Source organism: Panthera pardus, unplaced genomic scaffold (assembly GCF_024362965.1).
Source record: "Panthera pardus isolate Hobbes unplaced genomic scaffold, ASM2436296v1 HiC_scaffold_15, whole genome shotgun sequence".
In the NCBI taxonomy this organism is placed as follows: domain Eukaryota; kingdom Metazoa; phylum Chordata; class Mammalia; order Carnivora; family Felidae; genus Panthera; species Panthera pardus.
The window spans coordinates 21,482,196-21,500,276 of NW_026526710.1; the positions used below are offsets into that span (position 1 = coordinate 21,482,196).

Here is an 18,081-nt window from a genome sequence, read left to right on the forward strand (position 1 = left end):
TCAGCTGGCATAACTGGAAGCTGGAGACTAGAATCATCTAAAGGCTTGTTCATGCACATGTTTGGCTGTTGAAGCTGGCCTTTGGCTAGGACGTTGGCTAGTCTCAGCTGGAGTATCTACATGAAGACTCACTAGGTAGCCTGGGATTCCTCACAACGTGGTGGCTGGGTTCTAAGGGTGAGCTTCCCTAGAGAAAGAAAGTGAGATGGAAGCTGTATCACATTTTCCAAGCTGGCCTTAAAAATCACAGCAGTTCTGCATATTCTGCTCACTAGAAACCAGTTACTGAAGCCAGCATATATTTAAGGGGCAGGATTTTCACAGAAGTATCAACAAATTTATAAAACGACCACATCCACTCACCTTGTCTTACCAATCATATATAATGGATGGAAGACCTTCCCAACTCAGCATCACTGAAACTCCAGCCAGTTTTGTTGTTGTTGTGGTTGTTGTTGTTGTTTAGTATGATCTCTTATTTCCTAGAAAGTAACAAAGGATTACAAGATAACAGTATTGAATTAATTTTTTTGTCTCAAAAAAATATGTGGATTATCCAATTAAAGTTTTATACTGGGAGATGTGATTTCTTAACCTGGAGAATCATTTCTCCCGGGAACGCAGTTCAAATTAGCATTAAAACATTTGCAGCTCCGAAAAAGGCCGTGGCATTAGAAACATTACTTGTAGATTCATGAATTAGAGTCTTATTTTCAGAGTCTTATCTTGGGACGTATTTTTGAACTCGGGCATACATAAGTCAATATGATATTGCTAAAACTTCTTTAAAAATTATGGAGTGTTAAGATCGGGGAAGGGCTAAGAGACTTTCTCCTAAGAGGGGACTTATTTTATGAAAGAAAGATATGAAAGAATGATAGAAAAATAAAAGTATAGAATCAAGTGCAAATGTTGTGTAGTAAAGACAATGATAGCAAAGATCTATTTCAGTAACACCTGATGGCTTTAACTTTGCTCTTGATTTTCTGAGTTGTTTAAGGGTCCACATTCTAAGACAGGGAACATTTTATTGCAAATGAGTTTATTTAACATTTTGAGTGCCTGGTTGGTTCAGTTACCCTTGATGTTGAGATTGTGAGTTCAAGCCTCACACTGGGCTTAGAGGTTACTTAAAATCTGAAAAAAAATTTGATAGTAGTTTTGGGTTAGAGTCTTTTCACTCCACTTCCAAACTATAGTGTTTTATTCATGCAGGCTGATGTCCTTACAACACAACTGGAAACTACATCTTCAAAATGTCTACACCTGGATGCAAAAAATCAAATTCTTCAACAAGAGTTATTATCAATGAAAGCTTTCGAAGAAGAACGTGAAAAACTAGAGAGCGATAACAAGAAGTTACAACAAGAAGTAGTAAAATTGAAACAATTTATGGAAATGAATATGGTAGAGCGCAGTCAAGTGGAACAGTATAAACGGGAGATTGAAGAAAGAGCACGACTGGACATAGTAGAAAAATTACACGAAGTCAACCTGTTTTTACAGGTTAATTGATTGATCTGTAATGTGCTTTCATTCATTTCACTACAAATTCCATTTTGGATAGATGTGTTGTATGGGTTTCCTCTACTTGCTTTATGGTAATTTGTAGACTTCTGGAGGCATTTGTTCCTCCTTTTAACGAGTTCAGTTTTCATCATTGTTCCTACTAAATCGAGAGGATAAGAAAAAATGATGATTTAAACGACTAGTCTCGCTATTAAGAGGAAAAGAAAAATTATGATTTAAAAATTGCACTGTACTTGGATTATTCTTAAGGTTATTGTCGACTTTAAAAATTTTGTCATTGATTCTATTATATGAATTATCAGATTGCGTGAATACTAATACAAGAATGATTGAACTTTAATTTTATAAATCATATTTAATTCAGTTGACATTGATGATAAATATTTTACACTTGAGCTTTTTTTTCATTTAAAATTGCTCTCTGAATCATTGACTCAGAACTAAAGGAAACAGGTATAATTAATTATTCAGATTATAGCTATTTTAAAACTATCCCGTTAATTTGCTTTAGGCACAAGCAGCAGCTAAAAACTTGGACCAGTTAAGAGAAAATGCTCATGCTTCAACGAGAAGTCAAATGGAACTTAGAATTAAAGATCTGGAATCTCAGGTCTCTACAATGAAGATGTCTCAAGAAGAATCTACTAAAACAGAGTTGGAAACCTACAGGCAACTCTACCTAGAAGAATTAAAAGTTAGAAAGTCCTTGAGAAATAAGCTGAACAGGTAAGCCAAAACAGAATCATAGACAAGAAATTTAGCTTATTAATTTGCCTCTAAAGCATAATTTCTGTGGAGCCAAGATCATGAGATGAGTAGGAAGTGAAAGCCAACTAGATCGTGTAATTTTGGAAAATGATGTTTCTAAGTAAACTTACCTTTGAAATGTTAGTCCAGGACAGTTTGCATCCCTCCTCTTCTTTTTGGTTCTTTTTGGTTTTACAGGACCTCTTCCCCCACCCCACCCCCGCACCCCCCGCCCTGTATATTTTCCATTGATCGGATCTGCTAGTCTTTAAGTGCATTGTTTGAAGCTTTCTCATTTAGAAGTATATTATTATAAAATTGCTTGCCAGAAGTACCCTAAATAGAAATGTCGATGAGTTCATTTTTGGAAGATGACATCTTTAACCTAAAAGCTCAAGTACTACTACTACTACTCATCCTGGCAGCTTGGTACATTTATTCTCTTGATTGTGAACTTTGGTATTATTACTAGAGTGGGCCTTGAGACAAACTATCCTTTATGGTTTTTCTACTTTACATAATGGCACACATGCGAAATTCAGAAGGACTCACACAGGGCTGAAGGGGAGTATAATTCCCAAAGTGGCTAAAACGAGCACCATGGTGGGAGGGAGACAGAAAGGGCAGATTCTGCCTCCAGTGCCTTGGTAACTGTTATAAGCTAACTGCCTCTGTAGCTGTTTTAGTTCTTTCTGATCACACCTCTGCCATCTACTATCTCCCCTAGAGCTTGTTGGTCTCACTGATTCCTCGGTGTCAAATGCTCAGTTTCTTTGAGATAGTAAGTGAAATGTGCAAGAGTGGTGAAAGCAAATGCTTGAAAATGACTTTGAGGGATGGTTTATTTTTATATCTGTAAACAGGTTTACGAAATAGAAGTATGTATATATAATGGCATCCTGAAGGATCCTGCCGGTACAGCCATTCCAGAAGACAGCAAGTATTATTCATTAAGCCGTGTACATCACTGATAGCCACTTCTCTCCCTTCCCTCATTTGAATTGTTCATTAGGGGTCCCCCTGGAAACATAAGTATTTCTTTAGAACAATTTTAAAAGTATAATTTTAGATAGTAGGTGTGCTCTGTCACATGTTCAGTGTTAAAACACTGTTCAATGGCAAATGCTATTTACTATTATGGAAACTTAAAAAGATGTAAGTCATTTAGGAATGATTTAGGGAAAAAGAAAATGTATTTGTGTTTTTTAATCTTCACAGGACTAATGAGAGGCTGTCAGAGAGCAATACAAAACTTCTTGCGGAGAGACAGCAGCATCAAACTTTACTCAGGACTCTTACTATGAGCCCAGGCCTGGAAACACCTTATTGTGGACATTTTGAAAATAATTCAGTGCTCAAGGGAAACCTTACTCCAAGAGGAAACTTGGTGATTCCTACCTTAAAACCACGGCCGTCATATGACCACTGGGAGACTTCCTTGTGGAAGGTGAGTTATATTATCTGTTTTACTTTGGGTTTCAGATATCTGATATAATTGTTGCTTTTAATTTGGTGAAATTCTGAGTTGTTTAAGTAACTAATACATACGAAGTAAAAGTCATAATTATATGTGCTAAGAAAGAATTGAGGTAAATTTTATACATATATATATATATATATATATATATATATATATATATATTAGTCCCTTGATCTCTCATTTCCAAGAGATACTTATTTTTATTTTATTTTAGCGAGAGAATGAGTGAGTGCATGCAGGGGAGGGGCAAAAGGAGAGGGAGAAAGAGAATCCCAAGCAGGTTTCATGCTCAGCACAGAGCCCAATGTGGGGCTCAGTCTCAAAACCATGAGATCATGACCTGAATCAAAATCAAGATTTGGACACTGAAAACAACTGAGCCACCCAGGTGCGCCACAAGAGACACCTAGTATTAACTGTATTCAATAAATATAACTAAACTGACCCATGTTAAATTTCTTGAAAAGCTTTCATTTAAATTTGATTTTAGAAAGTAAATGTTATTGCCTGCTGACCACAGGTACACTTAGATGCTTGAACTTATTTTCAGTTGGCAGTGGTTCATAAACATTTGAAGGTTTTGCTATCATCCAGTTTTTGCACCCCTGTATGTCAGTGAATGATCGTCCTCCAAACACTTAACGACATATGAATGTTTACTATTTAAAAGAATCCAAGGGGGTGCCTGGGTGGCTCAGTCATTTCAGCGTCTAACTCTTGATCTCAGCTCAGGTTTTGATCTCAGGGTCATGAGTTCAAGTCCTGCATTGGGCTCTACACTAAGCATGGAGGCTACTTTAAAAAAAAAAAAAAAGAATCCACGATAAGTCCTTTTTATGAATTAAATCAACTTGTAACACTAAAATGGTTAATTTCTCTTTTAAGTTAAATTTTTGCTATTTTCTTACATGAGAATACATCTTTAATTGCTTTCTTACTTATGGCACTCTTTTTTCTTTTTCCTTTTTTTTGACTTATAGCACCTTTGTTTCAATTTTTATTGAATCGCTCTTGATGAACGATTGTAGAGCATTTTATAAATAGCTAAATCAAGAAAATATTTGAATTTTTAAAATGAAGCTTTTATTTCTTCAAATGAGTTCTTTGCCCCTTTCTCTTTTCTTTTTCTGGAACCCCTTGAATGCAAGTATTATTACACTGGATGTTGTCCCACAGGTCCCTTAACCTAGTCTCACTTTTAAAGTTCTTTTTTCTTTTTGTTTTTCATCTTGGATGATTTCTACTACCCTGTCTTGCAAATTGTTGATCTGTTCTTCTGCATCTTTCTACCTGCTGCTGATTCCCTCTAGTGTATTTGTCATTTCTGTTATTGTATCCTTCAGCTCTGATTGGTTCTTTTTTATATTTTCTATCTCTTTGTTGATGTTATCACTGGATCCATTCATTCTCCTCCCAAGTTCACTGAGCATCTTTATGACCTTTACCTTGAACTCTTTATGAGGTACATCACTTATCTCTGTTTTTTTTTTCTTAGTTTTTTTTTCTTAGTTTTGTTAGTTTCTTTTTTCTTAGGTGTTGTCATGTTCTTTCATTTGGAAGGTATTCCTCTGTGTCCTCAGTTTGTCTGACTTTCTATGTTTGTTTCTAAAATGGTTTCTTTCAACTTTTGCTCTCTTTTGAGTGGGCGTTGCTTTTGAACAATGTACATTGGTTATGAAGCCAAGGAAGAAGAGAATGTTTCTGTAAGTGTTGTCTAGTCATTTTTCTTGGTGGAGCTGTGACAGGTGACACTGGGTAGGCGGCAAGTAACACTGCTCTTCTCTTTCTAAATTCAGAACACAGGAGACAGGGAGATGGAGAGAAACTTAGTAGCTTTATTACTAATACACACTAACAAATTGGAGGATATGATTTAGGTTATGTTAGCCACATTGGGCTTCCTCCCAAATTGGGCACTTCCCCACACAGTTGTAAATTGAGGAAACAAATGCTTGACCCCCACGCCGGGGGCCGGGTGCTTACCCCAGAGCTGAGCGCAGACCCAAATTCATGTTACTGTGGGCAGGCACATCTTTTCAAAGAGGAGATTCAGAAACACATAAGCACTGCTTAGCTCCTTCTCCCAAATTCACCCGTTAGGTAAGTCTCCCTTCCTGTCGGGAGGGAGAGAGAGATAAGTCCAAATGTGAGAAGTGAAGGTTCACCTATTATTTCTGACCGGATTTAAATTATAAATAAAGTGAATTGTGTCTTTTGTACATACCAACTAATGATGAGAGGTTAGACAGAAGCATGCTAGATGGGAAAGAGAAATCTGTTGGGTTTTAAATTTTGCTGTAAATAACCACACCATGGGTTCCCTCATTTGTTGATTGATTTTGATAAACCAAAATTTCTTGGGAAGAAATAAATCATTCTTTCAGGAAGAATTTCCTCAGTTTCAGCTTGCTTGCTTCACCTAAAGCTTCTCTCTCTCAAGTTCTCTGTCCTGTGGTTTAAAAAAGTTGTGCTTAAAAACTGACTGCTGCTAAAAGGAGTTAACATAATTTCTGTTCCTTTATTTTTATTCATGACTTTAAAATTTGTAATTTAGTTAGCGAGCTACTATTGTGTGCCTCATACCTAAACATTATTGAGCCACATGACAAAGTTTTATGTATTCATTTTCTCTGAGTTATACTTAAAATATACATATTTTTCCTGACTATGAGGAAGTAACTGGCATAGAACTCTAGGCTTGGTAAGACCAGAAGTGTATTTATTCCTGGTCTGCATCTAGTTGGTTTCATGACCTCAGGCAAAGTACACTCTCTCTGAGCCCTTTTTGTCTATTACGCAAAATTCGGGATTTTGACTAAATTAGTGACTTTTATACCTTCAAAATAATTTTGTTTTCAAAGAATAGAACGTAATTTTTTTTTGCATTAAACTGTATTGTGTAAAACAGAGAGAAGTAGAGCTGTCTAACTAAAGGAGAGATGGAGACTATGGCTGTGACTTCCTTGTCCCTCAATCCTACAGTGTCCCCAACCGAACCTTAGATTTCTATGGGCCATATTTGAATGCTAACAGTAATGAGAAAATCCTTCTAATTAAAAATTCTTTAAAAATGTTCTTTGAATTAAAATTTGCTGATATATAGTTTTTCTGTGTAAAATTTTCTCACCCTCTTATATTTCTGATAAATGGAAAGGTATACATAAAAGTACACATGTGTCCTTATTCATGGACTTGAAAGCTATTTTCACCATCGAAACACAGTTTTTACCTAGAAATAAACATAAAGGTCACAGAGGTAAATATTTAGGAAAAGAGCTTTTGGGGAAAAGATGCAACATTACCTTGGTAGTTCCTTAAGTCATGTCATGTAAAAAACGTGGTTTATATTTTATATCGTATTTATTAATGGTAATATAAAGTTGTTTGAATAAAGCCTTCCCCCATCATCTGGTATTGAGTTATTAATTTTATAAGTCTGGTATAGTAAAGTTGTCCCATTCATTTTATACTGCCAGAATATAATGCTATTGTCAAAAAAGTGTTATGGTTCCTCAAAAACTTAAAAATAGATATTCATTAATTCCACTACTGCGTATTTACCCAAAGAAAATGAAAACACTAATTTGAAAAGCTGTGTGCATCCCTATGTTTATTGAGACATTGTTTGCAATAACCAAAATATGGAAGCAACCTAAGTGTCCATCGATAGATGAATGGATAAAGAAGATGTGTAATATGTATACAATGAAATATACCTCAGCCATCAAAAAGAATGAGATCTTGCCATTTGTGACAACATTGATAGACCTAGAGGGTATTATGCTAGGTGAAATAAATCGGAGAAAGACAAATAAATACCATCTGATTTCACTTACATGTGGAATATAAAAAAACTAAACAAGTCAACAAACAGAATCATAACTACAGAGGACACATTGGTGGTTGGTAGGGGGGAGGTGGGTAGAGGGTAAGGACAAAATAGGTGAAGAGGAGGAAGAGGTACAAATTCCAGTTATAAAATAGGTAAGTCACAGGAATGAAGAATACAGCATATGAAATATCCTCAATAATATTGTATTAATGTTGTATGGTGACAGAGGGTAACTACACGTACGGTAGTGAGCATAGCATAGTGTCTACAATTGTCCAATCTGAATTTGTATACTGAAATTAGTGTAACAGTGTCTGTCAACTATACTTCAATTAAAAAAAGGTATTAGGGAAAATAGTCTCTGAAAATATTGGGAAACATGTCAGCCAAAACATTTGTCCTCACACCTACATTTGTAAAGACATTGGAATCCTTATCACCAGTGTTGATTATGTTCAGTACACTATTTTGGAGCCCGTTTGGGGCATTCAGGGAGAGGCTACCTTGCATAAGAAAGATCTAAATAAGAACATTCTAGATAGGAACACTTGTAATATACAGTTGACCCTTGACCAACATGGTTTCGAACTGTGCGGGTCTACTTTACTTACACATGGATTATTTTTGGACACTGTATAGTACTGTAAGTGTATTTCCTCTTCCTTCTGTTTTTCTCAATGTCATTTTTTTGCCCTGGCTTATTCTACTGTACAACACATGTACGAATCGACTGTTTATGTTACCGGTAAGGCTTCCGGTCAACAGTAGGCTATTAGTAATTAAGTTTTGGGGGGATGAAAAATTATATGCAGGTTTTTGACTGCACCGCAACCTCTGTGTTATTCAAGGGTCACCTGTAGTTGGAAATGTTCGTACACATTTCATAAGTAGATAACCATAACTTTAATAAGTCAAGTGTTTCCAAACTGGGTCCTAATTTGGAGAAAGGAAACAAGTTACAATTGAAAATTGTATATTGTTTTCCTTATCTCTAATTGAGAAAGTTATAAATCAGAAGCTAAGCTTGAAAACTGTTGTAACCCTCTATTTTTCCTTTCTTCAAAGAGATTTTCTGAAATCTTTGTGTGCATATGAAAAGAAATAAGTGTTTTAGTCATAATACAGATAGCAAAATATTATTACTCAATTTTTTGCCAATAGAATTTCCACATGACAGTATGACAGTCCCACATTCTTCATTTTATATGTATTTAAGAGTCAGTCCTGAAAAATTAATAGCAAAAGCATTGCTTCAAATTTTGTTTTTCTAAAAGTGAAAGAATGGAAAGCCCATTTTAAGGAACAATTCATTAAGGTAAAAAACTGATTAAACTTTCATAAATGGCAGGTTTTCTAATCATTTCCCAGTAATAATTCAGTATACAATATGATTCTTGTTTAAACTTTTTTGTACCAGTAAGATCAAACATCACCTTTCAGAGATTATACACATTCAATAGATCAATATTAATTGTGCTTTTTATCAGATTCACTTAAATGGCATTATATATACGTATACACACACACACACACACACACACACATATATATATACACACATATATACGTGTGTGTGTGTATGTATGTATGTATGTATGTATGCATCTGTTCTCAATTATCTAAAACTAACATAAAATAGGTAGGAATTTATTTTATTCATGTGATTGTCTTTCTATGTAAGCAATCCCTAACTTCGGTTTAATCTCTACAAGTATTGTTTCAAGACCACATGTCGTAAGCTATATATAATTCCTACAATGTCTTTTGTTTACCTTACACATTCTAAATAATATTTGACTTATTTCAGATGCAGCGGGAGTTGGAGAAAGCAGTAACCAGAGCACCAGAAGAAGGTATGTTGCCAAAAATGTATGAAGTTAGATATCATTGATTTCTGAAATAAACTATAAATAGTAAATGGCATCCCTTTCCATTGTTTGGATAATGGATACTGCATTCACATTTTTTTTGTACATATCTAATAAAAAATGTAAAAACATGAGCCTAATGAAGAACACACTTCTTCCTCATTTAGTCCTCATGTTTCATAGCTCTTTTAAAATCTCCCAAAAGTCTAGGGGCACCCAGGTGGCTCTGTCGGTTGGGCGACTGATTTCAGCTCAGGTGGGTTCAGAACCTACACAGGGCTCTGTGCTGAAAGCTCGGAGCCTGGAGCCTGCTTCATATTCTGTGTCTCCCTCTCTCTGTGCCCCTGCCCGCTTGTGGTTTGTCTCTCTCTCAAAAATAAATAAACGTTAAAGAAGTTTTTTTCAATCTCCCTAAATCTATATATCTGTTATTATTTCTGGCGATAATCTTCCTTCACTGGTGCCATCCCTATGGAACTGTCAACCTGCACAAGTCTCAGAAAAGGTGTGCTTTATCAAATTGTTGTTTCCGCTAGTGATAGAAGACCCAAAAAGCCAAAGTCGTCTTAGTAATGCTTGGTTAAGTAATTAGAGGTCATATAGCTGTCACTTGACAGGTAACGGGTTTCAGTCTTCACTCACTGACTTTGTCATTGCTTTTGCCCTTGGGAAAAACTTTAAATTCCTTAGCATGGAATGAAAACACCCAAATCAGTTTGCTTCTTGCCAGATTATTCAGCCTTGTCTCACTATTTCCCTACTCTGCTGCTTTGCTCTAGCACCTTCTCAAACTAAACTACTCATAATTGCACAAGTGTTCTTCCTCACTTCTAGCTCTTTGTATGTGCTTCTTCCCTCTACCTAGCATACTCTTTCCTTGTCCTTCAGGTGTCAGATTACATATCACCTTCACCAAAAAGCAGACAATATTGACGCAAAACTGGGATGTCCCTTCTGTATGTTCCAGTAGTGCTGTGTTTTATACCTGTCACTTACATCTGTATATCAAGGAAGGTCCTGTTCAGAAATGTTGGGAAATGCCTGTTTGATTTTTCAGTTTATAGTTTATGATTGTTCAGGGTGGACTGTGTCCTCATCTTGTGATTTCACCTTGAAATGAAAAAACCAGAAACTCTGATATTTATCCACAATAGCAATTAATTCAGTGTGCAACCCTGAGCAAAATATAATTAATACTAATCTTGGGTTTCATATTGCAGTTGTACGTAGTTATTTTTCAATTTTCTTAACACCTTTTCATAAAGGCCCCAACTTTCTTTTGTTCTTTTTCTTTTCTTTTCTTTTCTTTTCTTTTCTTTTCTTTTCTTTTCTTTCTTTTTTTTTAAGGACTTGTAGTGAAAAGTATTTTGGAGAAAGAAGATAATTCTTTCTTTTCCTTTTCAGCTGCTACCGAATTTGAACGAGGATCCTGTAGAACTCCTTTAGTATCTACTGATGATTCAATTCTAAATCAAGATCCAGTATGGAAAGCATCACGAGAATATGTACAGATTTTGAACAAAAATTATATGATTTGAAAAATAAATAGAAAAAATTTACTGGATGCTTACAAAACATTGTCCACTATATGGAAAAATCTTGATTAAAGGAAAATGTTTTTGTGTCACATGTGTGTAATGAAAATCTGTATAATATTTTAAACTATGTTTCTTGGCATCTCATTAAATTTTAAGCACATTTTGTACGTGGAAAGCAGCACTAGAAGGTTTGACATACATCAGACTGTTCCACTCCCTGCTGTTTGAACAGCACACAAACAAACAAGTTGTCATTAATACTTCAGTAGTGTTCATGGATGGCTTTTTTGTATTTTCCAATTTTTATCACTATATGTGGGCCTAAAGATTTAGACATTAGTTTGATGTATTCCTGCTATGGCTATTGCCAATGTTTGTACATATTACAATTTTTTATAGTGCCATAAAACCTATTTATAATTTTAATTGTCAACACTGATTCATAGCTCTTTCCACATGGAGAAATAAAATTTGCCTAAAGCTTTTTACCTTTTCTATTTATTTATTTAGCTAGTTAGTTATTTTTGATTTGCTTTTTGGAAACAAAGTTAGAGAAAAGAAAAAATAGAGAAACAAAAAAAAAAAAGAACTGCCCCTCCCCCACCCCAGAGCCATTTGCAAGTAAATTGCTAACGGGATGCCTGATTCCTGTAGCATTTAAATCCTACAAGTCAGTACATTCCACATAACTACCATACAACCTTCACAATCAGAACATTAACTCTAATACACTTGTCGCTTGAACAATGGGGTTAAAGGCTCTGACCCCTGCCCCCCACCGTCAAAAAGCCATGAACAACTTTTGACCCCCAGAGACTTAACCACTGCTACTACCAGTGGTCTTTTGTATATGATATGTATCGTACTATATTCTTAATGTAAGCTACAGAAAAAAAATACCATGAAGAAAATTATAAAAGAAAATACATTTCCAGTACTGAAAAAAATCTGTGTGTAGTCAGTGCACCCATCAAAACTCTTTTGTTCAAGGGTTCAGTATAATTCTATCATTTATTCCTCATAATTCTTTTTAAGTTTGCTCACTTATCTGTAGTATACATAATACCAAGGAAGGTCCTGTTCAGAGCCATGTATTGAATGCAGTTGTGTGTCTTTGTCTCTTTCAGTCTAGAACAGTTCCTTTGTCTTTCCTTGACTTTCATGACTTTTAACCTTTTGACGACTAAATTCCAGGAATGTGGAATGTCTTTCAATGTGGATTTTTCTTAGGTTTCCTTACGGTAAAATTCAGATCATACATTTTTAGCAAGAGTATCACTACAACCTACTCTTTTCATTGCATCCTCTCATGGTGACCTACAATTTTGATTTGTCCCAATACTGGTGATGTTAATGTTGGCCAGCGGAGGTAGTATCTGCCAGGTTTCTCGCCTGGAATGTTAACTTTCGACTTTCCAATTAGTATTTTGTGGGGAAGTACTTTGAGACATGTACACATATCCTTTCTCAGACACCCTGTGCCAGGCCACCTCTTCTGCAGATGGTTTGCCCCCCTGCAGGTTCTGAAAACCCACGCTGGGCCATGCTTCCCCTGTGCAGATGCCTCCCCACCCTGTCCAGTCTGTGATACTTCATTATTCTATATCATTCACTTTTCAGGGATGCTCTCACTTGAGCTCCAACACTGTGCAGGGTGACTGTCCCACACGTAATGCCTTCCCCATTCTGTCTAAGCTCCAGCACCTCACTTTGGACCCCCACAACTCCATGCCTCTGTTTCTAGGACTGGAAACTAAAATGTTGGGGATGAGAAAGAAGAAAGGAAGGAAGGGCTCCACAGGTCTTCTTTAATCAACTTGGCAAGCTCTGCAAAGCCGTTTCTCATTGGAATTGCATTGAATCTGCCAACAGTTTGTAAGGGAAGACATTTCTTATACTGATTTTTCCAAACAACTAGTCTTTTAATTGTCTAAACTTATTCCCCACAATATATTGTTTCTTACTCGAGTGTTTTATCTGCAGATTCCTTTGGATTTGGGGCATGCAGCGACATATAATCTATAAATAGTGGCATTTGGGGTTCGTTCCAATTCCTAGAGCTTTCATTTTTTTTTTCTTTCCTACTACAAGAATGACGTTGAGTAAATGTGAGGATAGTGAGTGTTCATGTCTTCTTGAAATTGCAACATGTAAAAGTAGTTTTCTACAACTATGTAGATAGTGGGGTTTTTAAAAGTGTATATCTTTTATCAGTCTCTTAGTTTGCTCTTGCCGTTTACAACAGATCACCTTCAACACAGTGTCTTATAGCCACACACATGTATCTCACATTTTTATGGGTCAGAAGCTGAGCAATGGCTTAGCTGGGTCCTTTGTTCAGGTTCCCACAAGGCTGTACCCAAGGTGTCCGCTAGACGGCCCTTCCCCATTTAGGTGCTTCGATGGGGAAGAATCTGCTTCCAAGCCCACTGCGTTTGTTTTTAAGAGAATTTCCTTGTGACTGTATGACTGGACTCATTTCCACAGCTCTTTGCTAGTCGGCTAGTTGGAGGCTTAGGTCCTAAGCGTTCCCAGACACTTTTCTTAGTCCTTTTGGGCTGCTCTAACAAAATGCCATAGGCTTATGAAAAAAATTTTATCTTTCACAGTTCTGGAGGCTGGGAAGTCCAAAATGAAGGCACTGGCAGATTCAGTGTCCAGCGATGGCCTGCTTCCTGGTTCATGGACGCTGGTCTTGCTGCTTGGCACAGGCCAAGGGAGCTCTCACAGCCCTCCTTTATAAGGGCACTAATCCCATTCATGAGGGCTCCACCTTCATGACTTAATCACTTCCCAAATCCCCCACTTCTAAATACTATCACGTTGAACATGAAGATTTAACACATGAGTTTCGGTGAGTGGGGACACAAATATTCAGCCTAGAGCAAGGCTGTTCCTTGTTCGTGGCCACGTAGACTTCCTCGATATGGCCACTGAGTTTAGGAGGCCAGCAAGGGGAATGTCACTTCAGAGAAGGCTCAGTCCTCCTCAAAGGGTGTTCACATGATCAGATCAGGTTTGCCTAGCATAATCCTCCTTTTGGTTGACTTTGAATTAACTGAATTAATTATGTCTGCAACAGTCCTTTACATTTGCCATATTCTAATAGCTAAAGTCAAGTCACAGATCTTAAGAGAAAAGAATTATAAAGAAAAGGTGACAACGCTAAAGGGCAGATATTATGGAGTCACTTAGGGTCTTTCTGCTACAAGTATATTGAGGAAGTTCCCTCATAATACTAGTTTTCTAAGTTTTGTCATGAATGACTATTGAATGCTAACAGATGTTTATTTCACATCTATTGAGATAGGTTTTTTTAACTGTTTATTTTTGAGAAAGGCCAAGCAAGCCAGCAGGGGAGGGGCAGAGAGAGAGGGAGACAAGATCTGAAGCAAGCTCTGCGCTGACAGTGGCGAGCCCAATGCGAGCCCCACGTGGGGCTGAAACTCACACACTGTCAGATCATGACCTGAGCCTAAGTTGGATACTTAACCGGCTGAGCTACCCAGTCACCCTGTGATAAGTTTTTAAAATATTTGTGAATGGGGGGAGGGGCCAAGATGGCGGAACAGCATGGAAGTTTTGTGTGTGTCTCACACCCATGAAATACAGCCAGGCCAACACGAAACCATCCTACACACCTAGAACACTGATTGGAGGACTAACACAACAATCTGCACAAGCTGAACCACAGAATTCAGCAGGAATTTACCCCAAAAGAATGAGCATGAAGAAACGACAGCCAGGGATTTAACCAACACAGATAGAAGCAAGTTGTCTGACCCAGAATTTAGAATCACGATAATAAGAATATTAGCTGGGGTCCAAAATAGATTAGAACCCCTTTCTGCAGAGATAAAAAAAGTAAAAAATAGCCAGAATGAAATTAAAAATACTACCACTGAGCTGCAATCACGGATGGATGCAGTGGCGGCAAGGAGGGACAAGGCAGAACAGAGAATCCGCGATATAGAGGACAAAGTAATAGGGAATAACGAAGCAGAAAAAAAAGAGGGAGATTAAGGCAAAAGAGCACGATTTAAGCATTAGAGAAACCAGTGACTCATTAAAAAGGAACAACATCAGAATCATAGGGGTCCCAGAAGCGGACGAGAGAGAGATAGGGGCATTAGGGTAATGTGAGCAAATCATAGAGGAAAACATGTACGAAAGCTGGGGAAAGACACAGACGTCAAAATCCAGGAAGCACAGAGGACCCCCATTAGATTCAACAAAAACCGACCATCAACAAGGCATATCATAGTCAAATTCACAAAATACTCAGGCAAGGAGAGAATCATGAAAGCAGCAAGGGGAAAAAAAAAGTTCCCTAACCTAAAAGGGAAGACAGATCAGGTTTGCAGCAGACCTACCCACAAAAACTTGGCAGGCCAGAAAGCAGTGGCGGGATATATTCAGTGTGCTGAATCAGAAAAATATGCGGGGGCGCCTGGGTGGCTCAGTCGGTTAGGCGTCCGATTTCCGCTCTGGTCGTGATCTCACGGTCTGTGAGTTTGAGCCCCCCGTCAGGCTCTGTGCTGACAGCTCAGAGCCTGGAGCCTGCTTCGGATTCTGTGTCTCCCTCTCTCTCTGCCCCTCCTCTGCTCATGCTGTCTCTCTCTCTCTCTTGCTCTCTTTCTCTGTCAAAAATTAATAAACAAACAAATAAAATAAAAAATAAATGCAGCCAAGAATTCTTTATCCAGCAAGGCTGTCACTCAAAATAGGAGAGAGAGAAAGTTTCCCAGACAAACAAAAATTAAAGGAATTTGTGACCACTAAACCAGCCCTGCAAGAAATTTTAAGGGGGACTTTCTGAGGGAAGAAAAGATGAAAAAAATTACATATACATACATACATATATATACATATACATATATATATACACAGATACATATATGTATCCGTATATATATACCAAAAGCAACAAAGATTAGAAAGGATCAGAGAACACCACCAGAAACTCCACGTGTACAAGCATCATAATGGCAATAAATTCATATCTTTCAGTACTCACTCTAAATGTCAATGGACTCAATGCTCCAATCAAAAGGCATAGGGTAACAGAACGGATAAGGAAACAAGGTCCATCTATATGCTGTTTCCAGGAGACCCAGTTTAGACCTAAAGACACCTTCAGATTGAAAATAAGGGGATGGAGAACCATCTATCATGCTAATGGTCAACAAAAGAAAGCTAGAGTAGCCATACTTATATCAGACAATCTAGATTTTAAAATGAAGACTGTAGCAAGAGATGCAGAAGGGCATGATGTCATAATCAAGGGGTCTATCCACCAAGAAGACCTGACAATTGTAAACATTTATGTGCCACATGTGACAGCACCCAAATATGTAAATCCATTAATCACAAACATAAAGAAACTCATCGATAGTAATACCATAATAGTAGGAGACTTCAACACCCCACTCACAGCAATGGACAGATCATCTAATTAAGACAATCAACAAGGAAACAATGGCTTTGAATGACACACTGGACCCGATGGACTTAACAGATATATTCAGAACATTTCATCCTAAACCAGCAGAATATACATCCTTCTCCAGTGCACACGGAACGTTCTCCAGAATAGACCATATACTGGGACATAAATCAGCCCTAAGTAAGTACAAAAAGATCGAGATCATACCGTGCATATTTTCAGACCACAACACTATGAAACTCAAAATCAACCACAAGAAACAATTGGGAAAGGTAACGCATACTTGGAGACTGAAGAACATCCTACTAAAGAATGAATGGGCCAACCAAGCAGTGAAAGAGGAAATTGAAAAGTATATGGAAGTCAATGAAAGGGATCACACCACAACCCAAAACCTCTGGGATGCAGCAAAGGTGGTCATAAGAGGAAAATAGATAGCAATCCAGGCCTTCCTAAAGAAGGAAGAGAGATCTCAGATATACAACCTAACCTTATGCGTTAAGGAGCTGGAAAAAGAACAGCAAATAAAACCCCAAACCAGCAGAAGACAGGAAATAATAAGGATTACAGCAGAAATCAATGCTATCGAAAGAAACAAACAAACAAACAAACAACCCCACAAAAATACCAGTTGAACAGATCAATCAAGCCAGAATCTGGTGCCTTGAAAGAATTAACAAAATTGATAAACCACTAGCCAGTCTGGTCAAAAAAGAAAAAAAGGAAAGGACCAAAATAAATAAAATCAAGAATGAAAGAGGATACATCACAACCAACACAGCAGAAATAAAAACAATAATAAGAGAATAGTATGAGCAATTATATGCCAATAAAATGGGTAATCTGAAAGAAATGGACAAATTCCTAGAAACATATACACTACCAACACTGAAACAGGAAGAAATAGAACATTTGAACAGACCCATAACCAGTCAGGAAATCGAATTAGTAATCAAAACTCTGCCAAAAAACAAGAGTCCAGGGTCAGATGGCTTTCCAGGGGGAATTCTCCCAAACATTTAAGGAAGAGTTAGCATCTATTCCATTGAAACTGTTCCAAATCATAGAAATGGAAGGAAACTTGCAAACTCTTTCTATGATGCCAGCATTACCTTGATTCCAAAAGCAGACAGAGACCCCACTAAAAAGGAGAACTATAGACCACTTTCCCTGAGGAACATGGATGCAAAAATTCTCAACAAGATATTAGCCAACCGGATCCAACAATACATGAAAAGTATTACTCACCACGACCAAGCGGGATTTATACCTGGGATGCGGGGCTGGTTCAATATCCGCAAAACAATTAACGTGATTCATCACGTCAAGAAAAGAAAGGGCAAGAACCATAGGACCCTCTCAATAGACGCAGAGAAAGCATTTGACAAAACACAGCATCCTTTCTTGATAAAAACCCTCAAGAAAGTAGGGAGAGAAGGAGCATACCTCGAGATTCTAAAAGCCATATATGAACAACCCGACGCTAATATTATCCTCAGTGGGGAAAAATGGGAGAGTCTCCCCCTAAGGTCAGGAACAAGACAGGGATGTCCACTCTCGCCACTGTTACTCAACATAGCATTGGAAGTCTTAGCCTCTGCAATCAGACAACCCAAAGAAATAAAAGGCATCCACATCGG

General features: G+C 37.4%; 1 protein-coding gene across 1 annotated transcript in view; it reads left to right on the top strand.

The window, feature by feature from the left end:
- The window catches only part of LOC109261428 (ankyrin repeat domain-containing protein 26-like), a 112,214-nt gene extending 102,538 nt beyond the window's left edge, over nt 1-9,676 (top strand). The window contains exons 19-22 of the mRNA XM_053902241.1: nt 1,216-1,506; nt 2,042-2,256; nt 3,496-3,724; nt 9,397-9,676. Coding sequence (XP_053758216.1) covers nt 1,216-1,506; nt 2,042-2,256; nt 3,496-3,724; nt 9,397-9,480 — 819 coding nt within the window. The 3' untranslated portion in view covers nt 9,481-9,676. The remainder of the gene's footprint in view (nt 1-1,215; nt 1,507-2,041; nt 2,257-3,495; nt 3,725-9,396) is intronic.
- Nucleotides 9,677-18,081: the final 8,405 nt, after the last annotated feature.